Source organism: Silurus meridionalis, chromosome 27, assembly GCF_014805685.1.
Source record: "Silurus meridionalis isolate SWU-2019-XX chromosome 27, ASM1480568v1, whole genome shotgun sequence".
NCBI lineage: Eukaryota > Metazoa > Chordata > Actinopteri > Siluriformes > Siluridae > Silurus > Silurus meridionalis.
In genome coordinates this window covers 18,413,481-18,425,980 of record NC_060910.1, presented here as the reverse complement: position 1 = coordinate 18,425,980, position 12,500 = coordinate 18,413,481, and the positions used below count along the sequence as shown (strand labels likewise).

The following is a 12,500-nucleotide window of genomic DNA, read 5'->3' as shown; positions in this document are numbered from 1 at the left end:
CACAAACCATCATTCACAATTACACACTATCATTCACCATCTCACACACCATCATTCACAATCACACACCATCATTCACAATCACACACACCATCATTCATGGTGTTAATGTGAGAGGTGTGTGTAATGAAATATTGAACACACAGCATAGAGGGTTGTGTGTGTGCGTGTGTGCGTGTGTGCGTGTGCGCGTGCGCGTGTGCACGTGTGCGCGTGTGTGCGTGTGCATGCATGCAACATGGCGGCTGATGTTTCATAAAAATGGGTCACTAAATGATGATGGTGCAGTGTGGTTTTAGCACTATGGTTGGAGTTTGTGTGTGTGTGTGTGTGTGTGTGTGTGTGTGTGTGTGACTGTGAGAAAGAGAGACTGAGAACCCTGTAGAATTGTAAGCTACTTTAACTGCACATAAAACAATGAAAATCCTCACATGTACACAATATAAACTACTAACACAGTACAGTAATGATGATTATTGCCCTGTGTGTGTGTGTGTGTGTGTGTGTGTGTGTGTGTGTGTGTGTGTGTGTGTGATTGGTTTAATTGTTATTATGCTTCTGAAATTTCTCTTTATCTCTGGAATCGTGTTTTCATTCAGTCATTACATTACAAAAATTCTTTCTGATCTTAATTCTGTTCTCAGGCAGCCATGTGAAGTAACCTTAGTGGAATTAACAATTTACTTCCTGTGTGTGTGTGTGTGTGTGTGTGTGTGAGAGAGAGAGAGAGAGAGAGTCATTTGAATACCATGTGGGCTTGTGTATGCGTGATACTGAGAGCACTCTGCACTTCTGCGGTAAAAGAAACTGATAATTAAATTCCCTCTTCATTCATAGACAGTGGGCCTCACACACGTAACACACTCTTACGCCAATATCAGCAGAACATGTTCTGTTGTGCAACATCTACAGTCAGAGCAGGACTTCTACACACCAGCAACTTCACTGGCGTACTTACTAAAGTTACACTCTGCTGTCTATCTGTATAACACTACAATATAATCCATTACAATACCAACACTTACCATCTGAACACCATCACACACCATTGATACCCATCAACGCCAACTCTTACCATCTGAACACCATCACACACCAACTCTTACCATCTGAACACCATCAACACCAACGCTTACCATCTGAACACCATCACACACCAGCGCTTACCATCTGAAAACCATCACACACCATTGAAACCCATCACACACCAACTCTTACCATCTAAACACCATCACACACCAACGCTTACCATCTGAACACCATCACACACCAACGCTTACCATCTGAACACCATCACACACCAACTGATACCTTCTGAAAACCATCATACACCATTGAAACCCATCACACACTAACTCTTACCATCTGAACAACATCACACACCAACTCTTACCATCTGAACACCATCACACCATTGAAACCCATCACACCAACTCTTACCATTTGAACACCATCACACACCAACTCTTACCATCTGAACACCATCACACACCAACGCTTACCATCTGAACACCATCACACACCAACACTTACCATCTGAACACCATCACACACCAACTCTTACCATCTGAAAACCATCACACACCATTGAAACCCATCACACACCACGTCTTACCATCTGAACACCATCACACACCATTGAAACCCATCACACACCAACTCTTACCATCTGAACACCATCACACACCATTGAAACCCATCACACACCAACTCTTACCATCTGAACACCATCACACACCATTGAAACCCATCACACACCAACTCTTACCATTTGAACACCATCACACACCAACTCTTACCATCTGAACACCATCACACACCAACGCTTACCATCTGAACACCATCACACACCAACACTTACCATCTGAACACCATCACACACCAACTCTTACCATCTGAAAACCATCACACACCATTGAAACCCATCACACCACGTCTTACCATCTGAACACCATCACACACCATTGAAACCCATCACACACCAACTCTTACCATCTGAACACCATCACACACCATTGAAACCCATAACACACCAACTTTTACCATCTGAACACCATCTGAACACCATCAAAACCCATCACACACCAACTCTTACCATCTGAACACCATCACACACCAAGTCTTACCATCTGAACACCATCACACACCATTGAAACCCATCAACACCAACGCTTACCATCTGAACACCATCACACACCATTAAAACCCATCACACACCAACTCTTACCATCTGAACACCATTACACACCATTGAAACCCATCACACACCAACGCTTACCATCTGAACACCATCACACACCATCAAAACCCATCACACACCAACTCTTACCATCTGAACACCATCACACACCAACTCTTACCATCTGAACACCATCACACACCAACGCTTACCATCTGAACACCATCACACACCAACACTTACCATCTGAACACCATCACACACCAACTCTTACCATCTGAAAACCATCACACCATTGAAACCCATCACACACCACGTCTTACCATCTGAACACCATCACACCATTGAAACCCATCACACCAACTCTTACCATCTGAACACCATCACACACCATTGAAACCCATCACACACCAACTCTTACCATCTGAACACCATCACACACCATTGAAACCCATCACACACCAACTCTTACCATTTGAACACCATCACACACCAACTCTTACCATCTGAACACCATCACACACCAACGCTTACCATCTGAACACCATCACACCAACTCTTACCATCTGAACACCATCACACACCAACTCTTACCATCTGAAAACCATCACACACCATTGAAACCCATCACACACCACGTCTTACCATCTGAACACCATCACACACCATTGAAACCCATCACACACCAACTCTTACCATCTGAACACCATCACACACCATTGAAACCCATAACACACCAACTTTTACCATCTGAACACCATCTGAACACCATCAAAACCCATCACACACCAACTCTTACCATCTGAACACCATCACACACCAAGTCTTACCATCTGAACACCATCACACACCATTGAAACCCATCAAACACCAACGCTTACCATCTGAACACCATCACACACCATTAAAACCCATCACACACCAACTCTTACCATCTGAACACCATTACACACCATTGAAACCCATCACACACCAACGCTTACCATCTGAACACCATCACACACCATCAAAACCCATCACACACCAACTCTTACCATCTGAACACCATCACACACCAACTCTTAACCAACACACCCCATAAATAGCCATTTCACACACAATCACAAACCATCACAGATCATCAAAACCGTCACACACCATCAGAAACCATCACACACACCAAAATGTTTAGCACAGACATCAAAGATTAACACACACACACCATCATTTACAAGTAAACATCAATAACCATCACACACCACCAAAACCATCACACACACCATCAATAACGTCATAAACACACCATCATTCATTATCACACACCATTATTCACCATCACACACCATCATTCACCAAAACATTCTAACATTCACTTTAAAACACGAGCATCAAATATATTAATCTTCCATCAAACACCATCAAACACCACCATCACACACACATGGAAGTTAATCTCCCACCACTTCAGATGTCCCCCAGACACTCACTCAACACCGATATTCACCAACATGTAACAGTAAACTTTGCTGAATTGGTGTCTGTACACACACACACACACACACACACACACACACACACACACACACGTGTGTTTAGTCATTTCCATGTGGTGGTTGATCTTGGGAGATAGTTCTGGATGGAGTTAGAGATGGTGTGATGGTGCACTGAGCGTTTCCTTCTCTGACGGTTTCACTTCTGATTCTGTGAGCAGATTGAAGGAGCTCTGCAGATCTTCATGTTTTCGCGCTCACTTGTGTCTCTACGTTTTCTCACACAGTGTTTCTCAGCTGGGCTGCTTACTGCAATGAATGGCAACACTATCGAGGAGACCCCGAGCAGCACAGCGCCCCCTTGTGGCTGGAGGGAGTTCTGCGAGTATCACGCGAGCATCAGGGCGCGAGAGTTAGCACAACAATATGTCCGTTTTGCCCGGACTCGACCGACACACGATGTCGTTTCTCCGGAGAAATTCAGCCGGGACTTCAGTGCCATGTTCCAGCACCAATTCCGCCGAGAGGTGGCCAAAGAAGAAGCCCCGCCCCCTCCCATGACCGGACACACATGCGACTTTTTAGGAGTGCTCGATTACCGGGAAGCCAGTCATCCAGTGGCCGGAGCCTCGTTTGTCATTCTGCCACCGAAACCGGAGCGGGAGCCGCTGGTCCAGAGCTTCACTACACATAGAGCGATCGGACACACCCAAGGGGTGGAGCCTACAGAGAGTTACGCCCCTCAGTCTGCAGTGCCACTCCCCTCAGGCAGGTGGCAAGGGGGAAAAGTCTTTTCTCAGTTCAGTAAACATGTGCGACGGCTTCTCAAGAAACGTCCGTCGCGTGACGACTCGATCCAGGACAGCTCCGGGTCCGAGTCAGACAGAAGAGACGGGGGTTCGGGGTTGGGGGAACACCCCCCCGCCAGAGCGCCACCTTCAGGCCTCCGACTGTTGCATCGCCTGAGCCATCTGACAAAACGGGGCACTAAACACCAACCAGAGAGCGGAACCGTGTACAAGGAAGGACATTTAAAGTACCTGGAGGTGAACGACAGCATTTCAGATACGGCCCCATGCTGGCTGCGCTGCCGCCTGCTGGTCCGGAGGACGAACAACAGGTTCAACCTGGAGCTCTACTACCCGCCCAAGGTAATGTTCTCCTTCACAAACCTATTCTACAGCTTTTCTATGGGACGAGTGACGTTACGGTGGTGGGTGGAGTCAGGATTGGGGTTTCCATGGTAACGACCGCCTGTTTCTTGAAGCTGTATTGTATTAATGTAGACACAGCAAGGTGATAAGTGTGTGGAGATGTCTCTGATTAGAATATTAGGTCACGCCCACTCGGTCTGTCTCAGACCAGGGGGTGGAGTGTTGGAGTTTCACTGCTGGAACATCCTAAAGGTGAATTTCTTCTTTTATATCGATGGGTTTAGGTTTTAATTCAAATGTTTTGTCTTTGATTTTTTATTTATTTATTTATTTATTTATTTTTGAACTTCAGTATTCCCACTGAGACAGAGCACATCACCGGCCAAGTATGAAAGTTGTACATTGTGTTTAGACTACACACACACACACACACACACACACACACACACACACACACACACACGTGTAAGGGGTGTAACCGCCAGTCATTTCTGTAACCAATCAGGTGCAGGAGGTCATGTCTGGATCCGGATTCTGATTAGATGGTCAACGAGGAATCTTGGCCGATTTGTTGTCTCTTATTTTATACCATATAAGGCAAAAGAACTGCGGACTTAACGCACACACACACACACACACACACACACACACACACACACACACACTGATTTGTTGAGAGTACCCATTCCTTCACACACATAACATAGAAGCTGCTTCTCCCCTGTGCCTTTACACAACATCTGACTTCTGTGAGGGTTCGAAAGAAAAAGAGTGTGTGTGTGTGTGTGTGTGTGTGTGTGTGTGTGTGTGTGTGTGTGTGTGTGGATTATTTCTAAAACCTGATGGACTAAAAGCAGTCAGAAGTTCCATGCTGAGCTCGAGCAGCTGCATGTGGATGTGAGATGAGTGCCAGGTCTCATCCAGCTGTAGGAGCTCAGAGACGAGTCCTGGTCCCACATCAGCACCCAATAAAGCATGCTCCTCTTCTATCTCTTCCTGCTAGAGGAAGAAGGAGGATGTGTGTGTCTGATGATTAGCATGTTGCTGGTCCACGCTCGCTCAGTGTGGAGACAGGAAGTTCAACATCTCACCCCCCTGCACTGTGCTGTGGAGCTTCACTCAGGAGTTAGAAACAAACTGGAATGTAAAGTAACAGAAGAGAAATCCTAATCAGATCAGTATTTGGTGTGACAGCGTTTGGCTTTCAGTTCTTACTTTTTAAGGATTCTGCAGGATCAGAGTCAGGTGTGTGATGAAGCAAAACTACCAAGCAGGTGCCAATTTCATCTGTAGGTTGATCATGAAGTGAAACAGAAACAAATGTGTAGGAGCTTCAAACTGGGAGAGGAACATCCTAACTCTGCTTCTAAAGTGAGGTTCACGTCACAAGTCCTACACCATGGAAAGTCTGACCACAGTAGGTAGTTCTACTGCATCAGCAAGGTCTCTCCCAAGATCTCAACGCAGACTGGGCTTTCAAGATGTGCTCTTCAAGCTATTTCGAAGAAGCACAAAGAAACTGGAGATGTTGAGGAGCTTAGACGTAGTGGTCGAGAAAACTTACTGCAGCACTTCATGCTTACTTCCCTCCAACATCAGAAAATGTCCAGCAGATCCATCAGCAAAGAACTGGAGGAAAACAGTGGAACCCAGGTAAACCCATCTACTGTCTAGGGAAATCTGGCCAGAAGTGGTCTTCATGGATGAATTGCAGTCAACAAGGCTCAGTGACTCAACCCTGCATGTCATGAAAACAGAGGAACGGGGGCAGCAGGTGCTCTGGACTGAAGTCAGAAATATTTACTGTAGCAGGAGCTGAGATGTTTGCTGAAGATCTGGACAATAATGAGTGTCTGCAGGCAGCAGTGAAGCATGGTGGATTCTTCCTGCCGGTTTGGAGCTGCATTTCTGCAAAGATCCTCAGAAGAACAAGGAGTCGTGAAGAGACAGAAGGATTCGAGCAGCCTACATCCACAGGAGATCTGTGGTTAGTTTGATGCTGTTTTGCAGGTGAACAGTAGTAACACCAAATATTTATCTGATTTAAATTTCTCTTCTGTTCTCGTGTTAGTAAGTGTCACTCACTCACCGTGTGTGCGTGTGTGCGTGTGTGTGCGTGTGTGTGTGTGTGTGTGTGTGTGTGTAGCATATATGTAAATTGAGGCTGTAGATTTGCAGTAAATGCTGCTGTATGGTGCAGGTCACATGACTGAGACCACGAAAGCCGACCCCGGAGCAGAAACAGGAAGTTATGAGGAGAGAAACAGAAGTGGTGTCCACACACAGAAAGTGGGAAGTGAGGAACAGGTGCAGGCCATGAACCAAGAATCAAGAAGTAAGGAGAGAACTAGAACAGGAAGTAACCTAAATATATATATATATGAGGATACAGGAAGTGTGTATGTGAGGGTCGGTGTGTAGAGGATCTATCTATCTATCTGTCTGTCTGTCTGTCTGTCTGTCTGTCTGTATCACACACACACACACTGATTCATTCTAAAGCAGTGAGACTGTAAACACTTCATCCTGAAATTCTCAATTCAGAATCTGAACGAGGAGCTGATTATTGAAATTAACCATCATCATCATCTTCTTCATCTTCTTCATCCATATATCCATCATCCTCATCACACTATCATCAACCTCCTTATCATCATCACCATCATCCATATATCCATCATCATCATTACCCATCATCCTCATCATCACCCTCCTCATCCTCATCATCATCATTACTCATCATCCTCATCATCACCCTCCTTATCCTCATCACCATCATCAACATAACCATCATCATCATTACCCATCATCCTCATCATCACCCTCCTTATCCTCATCATCATCATTACTCATCATCCTCATCATCATTACCCATCATCCTCATCATCATCATTACTCATCATCCTCATCATCACCCTCCTTATCCTCATCACCATCATCAACATAACCATCATCATCATTACCCATCATCCTCATCATCATCATCATCCTCATCACCATCATTACTCATCATCCTCATCACCTTCCTTATCCTTATCACCATCATCAACATAACCATCATCATTACCCATCATCCTCATCATCACCCTCCTTATCCTCATCACCATCATTACTCATCATCCTCATCATCATTACCCATCATCCTCATCATCATCATTACTCATCATCCTCATCATCACCCTCCTTATCCTCATCACCATCATCAACATAACCATCATCATCATTACCCATCATTCTCATCATCACCCTCCTTATCCTCATCATCATCATTACTCATCATCCTCATCACCCTCCTTATCCTCATCATCATTACCCATCATCCTCATCATCATCATTACTCATCATCCTCATCATCACCCTCCTTATCCTCATCACCATCATCAACATAACCATCATCATCATTACCCATCATCCTCATCATCACCCTCCTTATCCTCATCATCATCATTACTCATCATCCTCATCACCCTCCTTATCCTCATCACCATCATCAACATAACCATCATCATCATTACCATCATCCTCATCATCACCCTCCTTATCCTCATCACCATCATTACTCATCATCCTCATCATCATCATCATTACCCATCATCCTCATCACCATCATCCTCATCCTCATCATCATCATTACTCATCATCCTCATCATCACCCTCCTTATCCTCATCACCATCATCAACATAACCATCATCATCATTACCCATCATCCTCATCATCACCCTCCTTATCCTCATCATCATCATTACTCATCATCCTCATCATCACCTCCTTATCCTCATCACCATCATCAACATAACCATCATCATCATTACCCATCATCCTCATCATCACCCTCCTTATCCTCATCACCATCATTACTCATCATCCTCATCATCCTCATCACCCTCCTTATCCTCATCATCATCATTACTCATCATCCTCATCATCACCCTCCTTATCCTCATCATCATCATTACTCATCATCCTCATCATCATTACCCATCATCCTCATCATCATCATTACTCATCATCCTCATCATCACCCTCCTTATCCTCATCACCATCATCAACATAACCATCATCATCATTACCCATCATCCTCATCATCACCCTCCTTATCCTCATCATCATCATTACTCATCATCCTCATCACCTTCCTTATCCTTATCACCATCATCAACATAACCATCATCATCACCATCATCCTCATCATCACCCTCCTTATCCTCATCACCATCATTACTCATCATCCTCATCACCCTCCTTATCCTCATCATCATCATTACTCATCATCCTCATCATCATTACCCATCATCCTCATCATCATCATTACTCATCATCCTCATCATCACCCTCCTTATCCTCATCATCATCATCAACATAACCATCATCATTACCCATCATCCTCATCATCACCCTCCTTATCCTCATCATCATCATCAACATAACCATCATCATCATTACCCATCATCCTCATCATCATCATTACCTTCCTTATCCTCATCACCATCATCAACATAACCATCATCATTACCCATCATCCTCATCACACCATTATCACCCTCCTTATCCTCATCATCATCATTACCCATCATCCTCATCATCACCCTCCTTATCCTCATCATCATCATTACCCATCATCACCATCATCCATATATCCATATATCCATCATCATCATTACTCATCATCCTCATCATCACCCTCCTTATCCTCATCATCATCATTACCCATCATTCTCATCATCACCCTCCTTATCCTCATCACCATCATCCATATATCCATCATCATTACCCATCATCCTCATCACACCATCATCACCTCCTTATCCTCATCATCATCATTACCCATCATCCTCATCATCACCCTCCTTATCCTCATCACCATCATCAACATAACCATCATCATCATTACCCATCATCCTCATCACCATCATCACCCTCCTTATCCTCATCATCATCATTACTCATCATCCTCATCATCACCCTCCTTATCCTCATCATCATTACTCATCATCCTCATCATCACCCTCCTTATCCTCTTCACCATCATCAACATAACCATCATCATCATTACCCATCATCCTCATCACACCATCATCACCCTCCTTATCCTCATCATCATCATTACTCATCATCCTCATCATCACCCTCCTTATCCTCATCATCATCATTACTCATCATCCTCATCATCACCCTCCTTATCCTCATCATCATCATTACTCATCATCCTCATCATCACCTCCTTATCCTCATCATCATTACTCATCATCCTCATCATCACCCTCCTTATCCTCTTCACCATCATCAACATAACCATCATCATCCTCATCACCATCATCAACATAACCATCCTCATCATCACCCTCCTTATCATCATCATCATCCATCATCATCATCATCATCATCATTACCCATCATCCTCATCATCACCCTCCTTATCCTCATCATCATCATTACCCATCATCCTCATCATCACCCTCCTTATCCTCATCATCATCATTACCCATCACACCATCACCCTCCTTATCATCATCACCATTATCCATATAACCATCATCATCATCATCATCCTCATCATCACCCTCCTTATCCTCATCATCATCATTACCCATCATCCTCATCATCACCCTCCTTATCCTCATCACCATCATCCATATATCCATCATCATTACCATCATCCTCATCACACCATCATCACCCTCCTTATCCTCATCATCATTACCCATCATCCTCATCATCACCCTCCTTATCATCATCATCATTACTCATCATCCTCATCATCACCCTCCTTATCCTCATCACCATCATCAATATATCCATCATCATTACCCATCATCCTCATCATCACCCTCCTTATTCTCATCACCATCATCATTACCCATCATCCTCATCACACTATCATCACCTTCCTTATCCTCATCACCTTCATCAATATAACCATCATCATCATTACCCATCGTCCTCATCACACCATCATCACCCTCCTTATCCTCATCACCATCATCAATATAACCATCATCATCATCATTACCCATCATCCTCATCATCACCCTCCTTATCCTTATAACCATCATCATCATTACCCATCATCCTCACCATCATCAATATAATCATCATTGTTCTCATCACATACTCCTCATCATCATAACTAAAACTGTCCTCCTCATCATCATCTTCACCACTCGAATATCTATACCATATATATACCATCACCACCACCTGGGGATCATCTTCATTCTGATCATCATCATCACATTATCATAACTCATCACCATCCTCATTATTCTCATGATCTATCCTTACCATTCATCACAGGACCATATCTTTGTATCTCAGGAGCTTTGGAAATGTGGCTGTTCTGAAAAGGAGGTAGACGTCTTCTACACACACTCTCACCGACACATGTTTACAATTAAGAGTTTAGAATCAGTGTGTTTGTTCTGATCATTCAGGCATCTGTTCTGATGTTCCAGAATCCAGTGAGCATGTGTTCCAATGTTTTGGAATTCAGTGGGCATGTGTTCTAGAATCCAATGAGCGTGTGTTCTGATGCGCTAGAATCCAGCGAGCATGTGTTCTGGTGTTCTAAAATCCAGTGAGCAGCTGTTCTGATGTTCTAGAATCCAGCGAGCATGTGTTCTGGTGTTCTAGAATCCGGTGAGCAGCTGTTCTGATGTTCTAGAATCCAGCGAGCATGTGTTCTGGTGTTCTAGAATCCGGTGAGCAGCTGTTCTGATGTTCTAGAATCCAGCGAGCATGTGTTCTGGTGTTCTAGAATCCGGTGAGCAGCTGTTCTGATGTTCTAGAATCCAGCGAGCATGTGTTCTGGTGTTCTAGAATCCAGTGAGCATGTGGTCCGATGTTCCAGAATCCAGTGAGCATGTGATCTGGTGTTCTAGAGTCCAGCGGGCATCTGTTCAGATGTTCTAGAATCCAGTGAGCGTGTGTTCTGTTGTTTTAGAATCCAATGAGTGTGTGTTCTGGTGTTCTAGAATTTCATCATCATAGAGTGATCTGTATGGGTATGTGATATATTTTAGATTCTGGTCAGTGTATGTTCTGATGTTCTAGAATAAACGTGATCCGGATGTAGTGACTCACCTTTAGTGTGAATAACATGAAGCTTTTTAGCTATTTTAGAGGTGTGTGTGTGTGTGTGTGTGTGTGTGTGTGAGTGCACTTTAAATGACCAGAACACATCAGCTGGCTCACATTGTGGAGTTGATACGTGCATGTGTGAGTGCTGATATTTTTCCTCTCAGTAATTTCAGAAGAAAGATCGGCGATACAGCCGGCACTGATTCATATCGACACCACAGTTTCAGTTTCACACACATCACACACACACACACACACACACACACACACACACACAAACACAAAGAATTCCGTCTAACATTCAGTGTAAAACCAAGAAATTGTGCATCAATGCATGTACACCTGCACGTATACACACACACACACACATATATATACACACACACACACACACACACACACACACACACACACTCACAGACACGTGCCCTTGCTGTGTGCATGTTGTCGGCTTTCTCAGAATTACTGAAACATCTGATCAGTTCCGAGATGACTCGAATTCTCTGTGTGTGTGTGTGTGTGTGTGTGTGTGTGTGTGTGTGTGTGTGTGTGTGATTTATATTCATTGATATTGTAAAACTAAAGCTGCAGTACTGATGCCCCAGAACCCTTTAATATAC

General features: G+C 43.9%; 1 protein-coding gene across 2 annotated transcripts in view; it reads left to right on the top strand.

Moving 5' to 3' along the window:
• The window catches only part of sh2b3 (SH2B adaptor protein 3), a 43,521-nt gene that overhangs the window by 13,793 nt on the left and 17,228 nt on the right, over positions 1 to 12,500 (top strand). For both annotated transcript variants that reach the window (XM_046841435.1, XM_046841433.1), the window contains exon 2: positions 3,936 to 4,799. In XM_046841435.1, the coding sequence (XP_046697391.1) occupies positions 3,963 to 4,799 (837 nt within the window). In that variant the 5' untranslated portion in view covers positions 3,936 to 3,962. The remainder of the gene's footprint in view (positions 1 to 3,935; positions 4,800 to 12,500) is intronic.